Source organism: Saccostrea echinata, unplaced genomic scaffold (genome assembly GCF_033153115.1).
Source record: "Saccostrea echinata isolate AGI-Se365-2 ecotype Australia unplaced genomic scaffold, CSIRO_AGI_Sech_v1 ptg000002l, whole genome shotgun sequence".
Taxonomy (NCBI): domain Eukaryota; kingdom Metazoa; phylum Mollusca; class Bivalvia; order Ostreida; family Ostreidae; genus Saccostrea; species Saccostrea echinata.
The window spans coordinates 15,511,429-15,527,117 of NW_026889751.1; the positions used below are offsets into that span (position 1 = coordinate 15,511,429).

At 33.3% G+C, this 15,689-nt stretch overlaps 1 protein-coding gene across 1 annotated transcript in view; it reads right to left on the reverse strand.

Annotated features, from left to right (window-relative positions):
• Window positions 1–15,689, reverse strand: part of LOC133173466 (1-phosphatidylinositol 4,5-bisphosphate phosphodiesterase beta-4-like) — a 154,042-nt gene that overhangs the window by 12,965 nt on the left and 125,388 nt on the right. Inside the window, exons 25-28 of the mRNA XM_061308455.1 lie at window positions 13,967–14,171; window positions 7,142–7,339; window positions 6,598–6,814; window positions 6,445–6,490 (exon numbers count right to left, since the gene is read on the reverse strand). Coding sequence (XP_061164439.1) covers window positions 6,445–6,490; window positions 6,598–6,814; window positions 7,142–7,339; window positions 13,967–14,171 — 666 coding nt within the window. The remainder of the gene's footprint in view (window positions 1–6,444; window positions 6,491–6,597; window positions 6,815–7,141; window positions 7,340–13,966; window positions 14,172–15,689) is intronic.

The following is a 15,689-nucleotide window of genomic DNA, read 5'->3' on the forward strand; positions in this document are numbered from 1 at the left end:
AAACCTGCCCTAACACCAGAACCCCTGACCCTGGGGCCATGAAATTCAAAATTTTGAAAGCGGCACTCTTGCTCATCATAACTATGTACTTACTTAGTTTATTTTATACCAAGGAGCAGAGAAGAAGATTTTCAAAGAATTAAGGTCAGACGATACGTTCCTCAAATATCTGTTTTCAGTTGTATATCTTCGTAAATTATGAAAAATATTCAAATTTATAATTACCTTGTGATTTCTAAACTGTTTTGTAATTGTCTTTAAAAAATCAACACACTAAAAAATTTGATATTGGCAAATCAAGATGTTTCCAGAAGGATTCTATAGGAAACACCATCCTCTGCTAGCTTGCACAAATGCATGGTAAGGTACCTCAATTTTTTGTGAGTAAACATGTTAAAGTAGCAGTGCTTCAATAAAAAATCTTGGAAAAAATTATATAATATTAAGGAACGTATCATCTGTCCTTAATGCATTTTCACTATATAATCAATAGAGCCCCGCCCTAACACCAGAACCCCTGATCCAGGGGCCATAAAATTCACAATTCTTGAAGAGGTACTCTTGCTCATCATAACTATGTACTTATAGTTACCGTACATACTCACCTATAAGTAAGTTTTTTTGGAGTTAAACTTTGGTCCAAAACTCTTTATCCGACTTATACGCAAGTTATAAAAAGATTGGTATCTTAGTTAATGTAACACAATTGTATAAATAAACTATATATTAACTTTTAATATATATACATAAATTTAAATGTTGTGTTCGTGTATTTGATTCATAAGGACATATGTGTAAAAGGCATAATAATCCTTATATGTCCTTGAGAACCATATAGGTTCTTATATATTCTTTTCCTACATATTAATAGCGATTCTCTGTAACCACTTAAACTTCTTTGCCACGCATGGTCACCGATTTTGATGAAACTTTGCCCATTATTACAACTTGACACCAGAAACAGATATTAAATAAAATTTCGTTGCTATGTGTCTTGGTTGCCATGATAACAGCCAGAAAAGTTGAAAAAATTGAGCTTTTCAGCCACTTTGAATCTTTATTACGCCTTAATAAAGACTAAGAAAAACAAACAAACCATTCTCCCAAAAACATGACACCTTGTTGCCACTTATGCTATAAAGAAACTATTTAGAATTTATCTCTTAGTAAGTGGTAACCATGGGTACATTTGGAATACATTTTAGATGCTGAAAAATGCTGAAAAACGCTCAATATTCACCAATGATAGATGTTACATGATCAAACTCAATCAACAACCTAAGAAAAACAATAAAAAAATATTTGACCTTATGTAATTAGGTATTGGCAATATTATTCTAAAAATAACTTTCATGGTTGCCATGGTAACACAGCGTAACCATGCAAAATCTGTGGCTATGATTGGGTTAATGCTACTATCTTGAGGAAAAACAATAAAATTCATGACTAACACATATGCATCCTTGGAACCTTGCAACACCGACGACATAAGAAAAATTGGGATTAAATGTTACTTTGCATTGTAACCATGGAAACAACGCATCAGTCATTTAAAGTGATATTTTTTGCTCCTTTAGGAATTTACTTACCTTTTAATCAAGAAACATATTATTTGACTCACCTTGAATACTACTTAACTGGTAGAACTAAACACACAACGAGTTGGATAAAAATCATATCCAACCACAAACCATGAGAGATTCTTTTTATCACATATTTTTGTTCAACTATCAACATGATCAAATATTTTCTAATTCAAAGTTCCCTCTCGGTTACCTCAAACCAAATAACATACGTAAATAATATTACGCTGTTAGAAATAGTTCGTAGAAAAATAAAAGAAAGAATTTTTTTATTCATGAATGAAAATTCGTTCAAAAATATGAAATAACGTTAGATTTGACAAATCAAGTCATTTACAATTATTATTGACTTTAGTCATCCGAGTCCGTGTCATAGATGACACGCGGCCTTTTCCGTGGTGTTTTGTTTGAACATTCATGGATGTTTACAATAATTTTTCCGCCGTGAACATCTCCATTCAAGAAGTTTTGAATGCCCCCTGAGACATTAACAATCATGGAACTGCCAGTGTTTGATGTAGTTGTATTCCGTACAGCTGTATTTGTGATAGAATTGTTTTGTATCCAATTGAATGTGGCGGATCCAGGGTTGTTTACAGGAGGTGCTGAGTTCGAAAGGATGCCAGAAATACTTTTGTGTTGATTTTCATTGATGCTGCTGTAATTGTTTCTGGATTGGATGTTTTTATGGCCAGTTATCTGCATGATTTGATTTGGAGGTATGTTGTTTTCGCTTAATTTTTGCACTAAATGTTTTCTAGCGCTGTGGTTGGTGAGTTTTTTGTCTCCACCAATACCTGCTGCATTGGCCATTCTTTTCATTAAAGATGACAATTTATTGACGCCGACTGGCTGTCTTTTAAACCATTGTTCTTCTATGGACATTGCGTGTTGCTGGGTATGTGTAGCTAAATAAAATGGATTATCGGGTTTTGAAAAATCATCAGGTCTTTTTTCTGAATATTTTTTGTATATAGCAACAGGACATCGATCCGGCGCGTCAGTATTTGCCCACATTTTGGGTTTGACTACTCGAACATCCTTGGGTTTACGCCTTGTCTGGTTTTTGATTGGCGTTCATTAAATGTTAAGTATTCTACGCCAGTAATATCAGTTTGCAAACAAATGTCACCCCACGACATGGATCTGTGTTCATCTGAACCCCTCAGTCCAAAATAAATCGTGTTGAATAGCCAAAGTGAGTTTAATATACTCTCAGGAGTTTGTGCCCCTAACAGACCACATTCCCACAGTTTATTTATTTCGGTGTCAGTTAATGGGTCTGCTTTTTTAGATAGATTTCCTTTACCCTCGCCTTTAAGACTTCGCTGTTTTGCCTTGAGAACTTCGCGCGCTTTAACAAATTCTATGCTTGAAACAATCTGACATCCATACTTCATTTTACGTAAATGTCTATCAAAGCTGCTCATAAAAGATCGCAATGTGTTTAGTTCATAATTTGAGCCATCAGGCTTCCGGACACTCAAAAAAAATTTACACAAAATGTTATTCAATTCAGAGGGAGGCATTGTTTCTATGGGTCTGTTTTCATTTTGAGTTTCAAGAAACGATTTTAGCAAATTCATGTCAGCAGAAGTTTTTTTCCATGTGTTTTTGTTTTCTTGATCATTGATATATTTATCAATATCATTTTTCGTCTATTAATTCAAATCGCGATCCAGACGTCGTCTGCCGCGAGACAGGATTCACTATTTTGAGATGATAACTTGGAAATGGCAATGTCAGACCTGTACCCTCAATTTCGACTTCATAAATAATTTCATCATTTTCAAATTTAGAAGATTTCACCAAACCTGAACCACCTCCATCAATATTTACAATTGAATTATTTGGAATTCTTCTTTCCATCATGCACATGGATTTGTTTATTTACATTACGTCACGCGGCGTAGGAATACATAGTATGGATATGAAAACGATATGCAATGAGCTATATCCACTGTATAAAGGGGTAAATATGTGATAAAGTTGAATATCATATATTGATAAAGTTTGTTGAAAAATACAACACTGTTGCTATGGTTACCAAGAAGGGAAAATGTTCAATTTTGTTAATTTTATATCAATATTAAACCCTATGTGCCAGCTTTTTGCATCCAGTTAGAGATTGGGTGGTAGTCAAAATTCAAAGTCAGGTTAGTTGTTTATATATATCAATCATAAAAGTTTTGGGAATCTACTTACAAGGGTGCGTATCCAAGGAAACAGAATATTTTTCAAATTTTTATGCATATTTTTTCGGCTTATTTCCATAGCAACGCTCTATTTAAAGAATTGAGTTTGAATTTTTTGAAATGTGAAAATTAGGGTCACACCAATGCCTTTAAAAATTGATCATCACTTATATAGAAATATGCTTTTTAAAAAGATAGGATAAGATTAAAACACTAAAAGAGTAAATTTAAAATCCTTTCGAGGTAGATAAACCATAGCAACCGTTGCCAACCTATAAGAAATATCATATTTCGTCCTTGGTATATGTTATAAGGATATCTTGTCTATCATTTGCTTGCATTTCAACCTATAATTGTTTTTATTCTTAAGTATATGACCTTATAAAATTAAATGAACAAAATTATTACTTTTGAATACTTCGTTTCCATAGTAACGTATGTAATAGTTGATTTACCAAACATGTTTATCATGCATTTAAGACATCAGGCCTTCAACTTTCAGAAACAGTCATTGCCACTTGTTTGCTTTGCTGCAAACGTTAACTGGGGGACTCTGAACATGTTGAAAAATGCCATTTTTCAAACGTTAGGACATGTTGCTATGGTAACCATGACACGTAGCAACCAATTTTTGCCTGATTTGAGTTTACGGTATCAAAGACTTTTATCATAGAGATTTTGGAGAAATTCTGTGACTTTGCGTGCCACAGCTCCTATATAAAAGTTCAAGTCATTACAGAGAATGGCTCTTAATTGTATGTATGAAGTAATTCAATATTCCGGCATTGATACAATTTTCATAATTGAATGATGAACTAATGAATCTGTTTGTATATTAATAATCGATAAAATCAGATTACTAGTAACCTTATTGACGGAATTTCATAATTGACCAATGTTCTTGATAAAATATACTGAATAATTTAGATTTGAAATAAGTATATATAGACTGGACAGGTGGAGAGAAGAGAGACTCTGAAATAACTAACCACTATACGAACTTTAGAACATTCTGCCTCCCCTGTGCTAGTAAAGCTAATAGTGGACTGTACTAGTGATTTGTACAAAAGACTTGTATCATATCTGTTCATTTATATGACGTTTATTGCACAACTGTGATTTAATAAATACATCTTGCACCCATACCAAAAAGGCGTTGTGTTATATTGGTCAATCCCTCTAATTTAAGCTTGAAAAATACAACCAACTTATAGGCGAGTATATACGGTAGTTTATTTAATACCCAGGAGCAGAGAAGAAGGTTTTCAAAGAATTAATGCACTTTCACTATATGATCTATATAGCCCCACCCTAGCACCAGAACCCCTGACCCTGGGGCCATGAATTTCAAAATTTTGGTAGAGGGCTCAATGCTTATTACAATCATGCCAACAGTTTGACTGCTTGATGTCCAGGAGTAAAGAAGAAGATTTTTAAAGATAGCATTAATTTTGGTAGTTTTAGCTCCACCCTAGCTGCAATAATGTAGCCCTCTCCGATTTTTTTTTTTTTTTTTTTTTTTTTTTTGGGAGAGGGCTACAACTCCTTAGGATCTCCGTAATGGTGCAAGTGCGGGAGTGATTCACTACCGCACAGATTTCGGCTCAAATTGTCAGTAAGTGGGTATTTTATTAACATATCTTACCTGAACTCATAAAATGTAGTTATGCAAGACATGAATTGATCCAAAAATATCCAGAATAATCCTTATATCGGTTATTTTTCGTGTATGTCAACATCACAACTTGAATTTATCCGCCATGTTTACTGACCTTGATCGATTTTATTTTGGGACAACCAATGAGAAATCGGGATCTAGGGGAGCGGATCGTTTAGGATTTCCCTTATTTTAAGCACAAATATCACTATTTATGAAAAAAATATCACATGGGATGCTTTTATTTATCGATGTTTAGTGATATCATACAACACAAACATTTATCAACACCCACATTTACTTTATCAAGTGCTTCTAAAATTCAAGCGGAAGTCTCTGTACATCACGCGAGAACTGTCATGGCTGCTGAAGAAAACGACTGGTAAACACGCAGATTTATTTTACTTGGTTTTCGCTTAAAAAGGGCTATGATGTTGATAGTGAATAAAAATTCCGTCTTATTGGAAGTAAGTTGAATGCAAAAACAATTTATTTTGCCTGCAGTCGCCCGTATCTAAAAAATATATTTGCACCATTACAGAGATGCAATGGAATTGTAGCCCTCTCCTGAAAATATCAGATTAAAAAAAATTGGAGAGGGCTACATTATTGCAGCTAGCTCCACCCCTCAGGCCCCAGGGGGGCAGGGACCATGAAATTCACAATATTTGTTCCCCTTCACCCATAGATGCTATATGCCAAAATTGGTAGAAATTGGTTGAGCGGTTTCAGGGTAGAAGTTGAAAATGTTCAAATGTTAACACACAACGATGGACAAAAACGGATAGCAATAGGTCACCTGACTGACTCAGGTGACCTAAAAATGTATCCTGCATCAGCATTCACAAAATTCTGTTTTGTTTCTAGTTATAAACATAAATGAACAATCTTTATAATAAAACTCAATGTATCTAAAAAAAAAAAACAAAACAAAACAAAAAAAAAACAAAGAAAAAATGAAAAATATCTGAATACATGATGTGTTAAATTGATAATATTGAATATAAACCTCTGTTTTATGATCATCAACCAACACTTTGGAATCCGCAACATCACTGAAAAGAGAAGTAAAAATCCAAGTCTCATGGCACTTAATTTACATTTTGTTTAAACTCAGTTTGCTTTTACTTTACAACCTAAAAATAGTGAATCTTGTACTAACCCTTTAGTCTTATTTTTCTCCATGGCATTTAATTTTTTGTCCTGCGTGATCACAATTTTATCAACAACTAAGCAATGTTGTTTATGCATGGCAGATTTTTCCTTCTGATGCTTCTTTTTCATTAACTGGAGTTCTTTTTGCTGTTTCTTTAACAACTTTTGAAAGACCTTATCTGACTTCACACTTTCCCTTGTAAGAGTTGGGAAACTTAAATCATCTGCAACAATTATACATGTATCATAATTTGAACAAATAAAGAGTGATAAGATGTTCTTTATAAATTATTTTGATACACTTCTCCTCTAATCATAATCTACTATACTGAAGGGAAAAAGAAACCCAGAGTAACATAATATGTGATAATTATTAAAATGAATGGCCAAAATTTATGAAAATTGGAAACATTGGTAAATGTGAACCAAATATGCTTAGCCTATATAAAATAATACAACTGTCAATGAAGTCACATTTTTCATGCAGATTCTGAACCACTGAGAAACTAAATGTTTCTGCACATGCAAGTAGACCTAATAAAATTTTTCACCTTTCTTTTCATCTTTAATCTTTGCTTGCTGGTTATTGGAATTAAGAGCCAGTTGACCATTTGTGCTTGGTTTCAACTCTGCTTTACTAACATTTTTTGGAAGCACTGGGGCATCAGAAATGGACTCACTGTCGTAACCAAACTTGTCAAACATTCTCTGTTTCTTGTCTTGAGGATTGGCCAAAATGTCAGCCAATACTGAAATCACAAGATAATTTACTTCATTTATGATCCCTGTTTAAAAAGCCAGATTTAATAGCAGAATATTTCAATTGCTACTATAAAAAAGGTCCATGGACCACAACAGTCACCTGAAACATCATGGCTCGATCTGCTGATGATTTAAAACAAGAGGCCCATGGGCCACAGCACTCACCCAAGTCACTATGGCCTTCTTGTTTTTAATCAGCCGATTTTTTTATGCCCCACCATGAATATGGTCGGGGCATATAGAAGTTGTCATGTTCATCTTCCATCCTTCCCTCTTTCCATTTAGCTCATTTTCAAAGAAACTATTCAATTTATCTTGATAAAACTTTATATACTGATACATATTTGGTGAGAGCCTTCAACTGCAACAAAACTTTTTTACCTTGATCTTTCCTTTGTCCTTGATCTCACTTTTTTAAAATTTGCATTTAGCTCAGTTTAAAAGAAGATATTTTTATGTATTTTTATGTCATTTTGACCTTCTTTTTAGTTGACAAACTCCAAGGACCCAAGATGCATCAAATGACAAAGTTGATGATTCTAAGCCTATTAGTATTTGAAATGTTTAAATATAGCAATGAAATTCCAAAAGTAGGTCATGGTGACATACTTTCTGGTTGACACTCTAAAAACTCAAGATGCATCAACTGACAAAGTGTGATGATTATAATCCTCTTATTATCAGAAATATTAAGACATAGCCTTGAAATTACACAATTAGGTTCCCATGACCTACTTTTTGACATACAAGGTTTGATTATTCTAAGCCTCTTTTATTTGATATATTTAGATAAAGCTTTGAAATTCAAAAAGTAGGTAACTATCTTTTACAATTTAGGATCCAGGATGCTTCAACTGATAAAGTTTTATGGTTCTAAGCCAATAAGTATCTGAAATATTTAGATATAGCCATGAAATTCCAAAAGTAGATCACAGTGACATACTTTTTGATTGACACACTCTGAATACCCAAGATGCATCAACTGACAAAGTTTGACAATTCTAAGTCAATTAGTGTCTGAAATATTTAATTATAGCCAAAACTTTAAAATTAGGTAACTGCTATAATGTTTCTCTGTTTCTGAATCAAATACAGTTGAACTTCGGTATCTGGAACACGGATATCTCGAATACCTTGGATATGTCGAAGTGATTGAGAAGTTCTAACCACATATTTCTTAAGTATTTTACCCTCGATATCTCAAACCCTGGGATATCTCGAAGTTTTATCTCAGTCCCATTGAGTTCAAGATAACGAGGTTTGACTGTAATATTTTCCAAAATGACAGTGGAATTTTATAATTACGAGAGTCTCCAAGTCTAAGCGATACATGTTGTTTTTTAATTTATACATGATCTATTTAAACATGAACTATTGGTGGCAATCACCATGATAAGTTTTCATTCGTTAGCATCACAATTATTGTCTCTTAAAGGTGCTTGGACACAGATTTGAAGTTAATATTTTCTCAAATTTTCTGTATAATTTCATGACTTATATGTTGCTGTAGCATTTCATACTAAAATATAATAAAAATCTTATTTCATCTCAAAGTTATTAAAACTTCGAATTTCTGGATGCGTTGGATTGACACATCTTTGCGCTTTGACATATTTTAATTTTATTCTTAATACTTAAGAAAAGTGGCAATTTTGTTGTGTATTAATGAAAAATAGTAAAACTATAACCCAGAAATTTCAGAGTAGAAATGTTCGAAAGCAAAACCCACTCACAGTCTTTTGTAAGTCCGTGCTCAGTGGTGTGTGCAGAGTTTAACAACTGAACATACCTGGTGAATCGTAAACATTAACGATAACAGAGCTCGTGCCCTGTTTACAAAAACAGTTTACGTTTCAAGGGTGTGTTCAATTTGTTAAACTCTGTACACATCACAGAGCACGGACTGACAATACTGGTGATTTGGTTTTGCTTTTAAACATTTCTACTCTGAATTTTCTGGATTATAGATGTAATATTTTTCATTAATACATAACAAAATCGCTGCTTTTCTTAAATATTAAGGATAAAGTTAAAATTTGTTTAAGTGCAAAGATGTGTTAATCAAACGCTTGCCGGAATTCGTAGTTCCAATAATTTCCAGATAAAATAAGTTTTTAATTATATTTTCATGTGAAATGCTATTGCAATATATAAGTCGTGATATTATACAGAAAATTTGACAAAATTTTAAGTTCAAATCTGTGTCTAAGCACCTTTAATTACCTGTATGGATTACCTAACACTGTGTTAACTTAGTGGCAATGCCCCAAGAAAACAAATGTGTACATGGGAAACAATTATTTTCATAAACAATAATACAGTCAAGAATTATATTTTGAATTATTTTTAAACAATGTTAAATCTTTTATCAAAAACTTTCTAGTTTGAAAGGATGACTGCACTTAAGGGCATGCGAAATTTGCGACAAAATAAACTTTCAAAACAATCATTTTTCTTTTTATTGCAAGAATGGTCAACATTCAATCTACAATTTTATGTAATCACGTTTAATAAAAGTGTGTATTTACGAAGTTCGAATCTGTTTTCAAAGGCAGGGGTCATCACAATTTCTTGAATCTCCGTTCGATAATGAGGACGCCCACTTTTTTACTGACTTTATACATAGTCAGCACATGTTTGTCTATTGTTCTACAGTTAACAGTATTTGCGTAAATAATAATGTGTCAGAAGGAGATTAATAGACAAACATGCGCTCAGGGTTAAAAAGAGAAAAAAACTGCTTCTTCCTACATTCGCTCTTTGTGTTGTAACCAAGGACTGTGACATATTGAATATTATAATTCACCACATGATAGGGGTGCAACGATACACTAACCTCATGATACGATACGTATCACGGTATTCAGTTCATGATATGATACGTATCACAATACATGAAAAGGTTAAAAAGTCTTTCAAGTTTGACATAATATTTTTTAAACTTGACAGGGTTATATCAAATGTTCATATTTTTGATAATAATTAAAATATCATTTTGTTAACTTGAACTAGATTGATAGGTAGATCTTTGAGTTGTGACAATATTCTAAACCAGTGATGAACATTTACAGGGAACTACGGGTACCTTTCCTAATAGTCTTCCTTTTAAATTGGAATGAAAAAGGAAGACATTCATTCTTTTATTCCTTTTATTTACGTAGAAAACCAGTTGTCATATTTCTTGTGTTGACACGTTTTAGTCAACAAGACAGCGAATTTTCATTGAAATACACACGTGATGAGTTATCGTGTATTACGTGTATTACCAAAAAATATATTTAGATCTAAAGGGTTTATCATTTGTCTTAACATCTATAACTAGTAATCACATAAAGTCCTTCTCCGTGTTAAATCTGAGGTCTGTAAGATGCTGGAGATGAGTTTAACTGCCGTTAATGCGTTATGCCGACTTCAGGTTTTGCACGGAAGCCATTTTGAAATTGTAAACAAGGAAACAAAACAGTATCAGTTTTGTGTATCGTGAATTGAATCGTGGAAAAATATACCGCGATATACCGTCAAACGGTTTATCGTTGCACTCTTACCACGTGATTTCTTACCTCAGGTGAGATTCCGTCACTTGACTTGTAAGGTAGCATGTTTTGTGCTAACTAGGACATTGTGTTCGAACACGTTGTGTCATCTGGCATTGATATAAAATCTGCTTTAATTATATTGATGTACTCATATTGTTAATTTTGTTTTGAAACCTTTGTCGGAAGTGTATTTGTGCCATACAGAATGGAGAGGGAGATTGGAAAGAGTGATCACGTTCTTTTTTTTTCAAACATGTCATTGTTATTTTATCAAGTCTAATTTTAGACACATTCTTACAATGTTAGCTCCACCTCTCATGCATTTCTAATGTTCAATCAAGGGCAGGTAAGTGTAAATTCACTATATTTGGAAAGCAGTAAGGACAAAGAACATTGAATTATTTTATTGTATCACAGTCTAAAATCATTTTAAGATTTAAATTTGGTTCCAAATTGACAGGATTCTTTCATAAACATACAAAAGTGAAATAAGGTTTAGATACAAAAGCAACAGAAGCAACCAAAAAAGACCCAAAAACAGGCGTTAAGTGCAGTCATCCTTTATTTATTTTGTTTACCAAATAAAGTTACGAAAATACTGTAAATTACACAATTGAAAATAAATTACACAATTGAAAATGAACGTGTTATAAAGATGTCAAATTATAATTATTTATTTTCCTGCCAGGAAAGTAATGCCTCTATTTAAATTAATGCATCACTTGACACCTACTTTTAGATCGATAAACAAAAATGGCGTCAAGAAAACGAGGTAGGCTGTTCGGTATACAAATAACTTTTGACACGGATGGCAAACTTCTAACGCTTAAAGATACTTTACTTTTAAAACAACCAGTATTAACCATGTACTTTGCAATGACAGATATTGACCTTTTATTCATAATCATAGTCAAAATGAAACGTAACTCGTCCTCTATGATTTCCCGCTGACATGCGTATCTATATACTGTTTACGCACTTCCTTCATCAATATTCATAAAAAGGCTGAATTCTTTATTGCAGATCTTGCTTAATTGTTTTGTAATTAAAACGACTTATTTAATAAAACTTTGTGAAAAGTATTATTTTTCATTACACATCACGTTTCTCAAATCAAGTAATAATTTTGTTTCACATAAAACATCAGCGTTTATATAGCGTGTACATCTTTAAAATAAAATTATAGATAAAATATGTAAATACTTGTACTTTTATGCACTATCTTAGAATACATAATTATATGATACGTCCAGACTTTTGTAAACAATAATTTTTGTGGTTTAAAGATACCATATTTTGCCGTCCAGAAAAATATCAATCTTTTAGAAGTCGGAAACAGAGTTGTGAACAAAATTTAACTGCCAAAAAAACCAACTTATAGGCGACAGTACACCCAGGGCCAATGATTTGAACAAACTTGAATCTAAACTACCTGAGGTGCTTCCATATAAAAATGACTAATCTTGGCCTTGCTGTTCTTGAGAAAAGGATTTTTTAAAAAGATATTTCCCTATATATTCCTATGTAACACTTTGATCTCCTATAGTTATCCCATCCTACTCCAAGGGGTCATTATTTAACAAACTTGAATCTACACTACCTGAAAAGACTTTGCTGTTCTTGAGAAGATTAAAAAATCATTTCCTACATATTACCATGTTAAACTTTGATCACTTTACCCTACCCTAGGTGTCATGATTTGAACACATCTGAATCTACTCTATGTAATGAGAACTTTCATCTTTTCTGGCCTCTTAAGAAGATTTTTGAAAGATGCCTTTAAATTTTTACTACTTCTTAATTATCTCCCCTTGAAAGAAGCTGTGGCCCTTCATTTGAATAAACTTGAATCCCTTTCACCCAAGGTTTGGCTTTTTGGTCAGTTTGGGTTTAATTGGTCTACTGGTTCTTGAGAAGTTCAAAATATGCAAAGTCTGCAGATAGAAAGACAGATGGACGGACAGAAACCAAGACGAGAGGCCCATGGGCCACAATGCTCACCAGAGTCAATATGGTCCTACTATTCTTAATCAGCAGATTTGTTTTCTTTATATACTCCTATGAGAAACTTTGATTATCTATTGTGGATCCACCCTACCCTCAGGGTCATGATTTCTACACTACCTGAGGATGCTTCCATATAAATAAGACTAATCACAGCTTTCCTGTTCTTGACACAAATATTTCTAAAGATTTTTCCTATACATTTGTATGTACAACTTTGATTGCCAATTGTGGCCCCACTCTCTCCCTAGGGGTCATGATTTGAACATATTTGTATCTACACTATCTGCAGATGCATCCACATAAATATGACCAATCATGGCTTTAATGTTCTTGAGAGGAAGAATTTTACAGATTTTTCCAATGGATTCCTATGTGAAACTTTGATCTCCAATTTTGGCCCCACTGTATCTCCAGGGGTGATAATTTGATTAAATTTGACTCTACACTATTCACAGCTTTGTCGTTCTTGAGAAGATTTTTAAAGATTTTTTCTATGTATTCCTACATAAATTTTTGACTGCCCATTGCGGCCCATCCTACCCCAAGAGGTTTTGATTTGTAAAAATTTGAATCTACACTACCTGAGAATGCAGAATGCATCCATATAAATATGACTTATCACAGCTTTGCTGTTCTTGAGAAGAAGTTTTAGTAAAGATTTTTTCCTATATTAAACTTTAATAGCCCATTGTGACCGCATTCTTTCCCCGAGGGTCATGTATAAAACAAAATTGAATCTACACTATGTAATGGAGCTTTCACATAAGTTTCATTATTTTCTGTCCCAGTGGTTCTTGAGAAGATTTTTCAATGACCCCACCCAATTTTCATTATTTCTTCATTATCTTCCCTTTGAAGAGGGTGTTTTCAATTCATTTGAACAAATTTGATTCCTCTTCATTCAAGGATATTCTCTGCCATGTTTGGTTGAAATTGGCCCAGTGGTTCTGGAGAAGTTAAGACGTGAAAAGTTTACAACAAAGATGATGATGACAACAACGGATGACATACAATGGAAAAAATTCGATCAGAAAAGCTCACTTGAGCTTTTGGCTAAGGTCCTACACTTACTTCCCACTTCCTCTGGTATGTATGTCTCAAGGATAATCCTACAGAATATGGTTGGTAGTGACAGTGGGAAGTTTCCCTCTGTTCGTAATGAGATGTACCTATAGCCAGACTGTAATCCATCCAGTGGGAGAATGCGCTGACCAATTAGCTTGCCAGTGTCCTCATATACTGCTATTCTAAGGACAGCTAAATCTGGTAAAACTACCTGTCACAGAAAAAGTAATTTTTGGTTTATGAAGGTGTAGATACATTGAATCATGTGGTAATTTCAGCAAATCATCTTAGATCTGAGGAGATGCATAATTTCTATATGGTAATTTGTGCATCTTAAGTTTATAAGGGTATATAGACATTTGAGCATGTGATAATTCCATGAAGTTTTCAGAATTATTTCAAGAGAAACTCATACCCTACTTAAATTAGCAAAACTGAAAAAGGTTGCACCTCTTCTTAAAAAAGAGGCCCATGGGCCACAACACTCACTTAAATCACCATTTTTCCTAATATTTGAATATGTACATGTATGAGCAGTTATCAAAATACTTTTTTTGACTGGTAAGATAGAATTAATACTATGTATGCTGTTCTTACAAAATTTATAAGGAACATTAAACAACAAAAGTTTTCTTTAAAAATTTTAGCTTATGTTGATAATTTGCTGAGACATTATATTGTTATCAGACACTGTCTTTTGAGTTTTATGACATTTGACAATATCTTTGCAATTTTAATGTCCACTTCCTCTGCCTCTATACACTTTTCTTGACATGATACCAAGGAGTAATATACTCACTGAAACTTGTTTTGTTCATATCACTTTAAATTCATTATCAGATGATTTGAAGGCAAATATTTTAAATGAAACTATGCAAATAAGAAATATTCTTGACCATCTGAATTAAATCCACTTTTTAGAGTTTAATTTCTACTGCAAATCACCAAAAAATGTGTTTCCCCGGTCTTTGAATCTTTCGTGCATTTAAAAACAGTTAATTTGGACATATTTTTCTTTCCTCTCTTTTCTCTCTCTGATTTGTTCAAACAAAGAAAATGTGTTTTTGCAAAACAAGAGGCCCATGCGCTACAATGCTCATTTTACTCACTCTGGCCCTACTGTTCTTCATCAGATTTTCCCCCTTTATAAGTGTCTATTCCTATATATCCTATTCCTATATGATTGGCCTTTTGTGGCCAAATCCTATATACAGGGGCCACAATTTGAACATGAGGCCCAAGGGCTTTAACAGTCTCCTGAGTATAATACAACACTGTAAAGGATCCACAGAAGTATAAAATAAAACAAGATGTGTTTGTGAAACACTGATGCCCCGGTATGGCAGCTTATGGTGAAGGTTAAAGTTTCTCAAATGCAAGTCAAAATCCAGCCGAAAAGATAAAAAATGTTGGTACCAAAAGAAAAGTCTTGTCTCGAGGAATATACCTGTGAAATTTGAAAGACCTAGCTACAACCATTCAAAAGTTATGACCAAGGTTAAAGTTTTTTAAAAGTAAGTAAAATGTCAAGGTCAAGGTCAAAGTGGTTGGTATCCAAAGGAAGGTCTTGTTACAAGGATTACATATGTGAAGTATGAAAGCCCTAGCTCGGACCATTCAAAAGTTATGGAAGGTTAAAGTTTTTCAAAAGTAAGTCAAAGTCCTTTGTCAAGGTCAAAGGGTCAAAGAGGTTGATATCCAAAGGAAGGTCTTGTCACAAGGAATACAC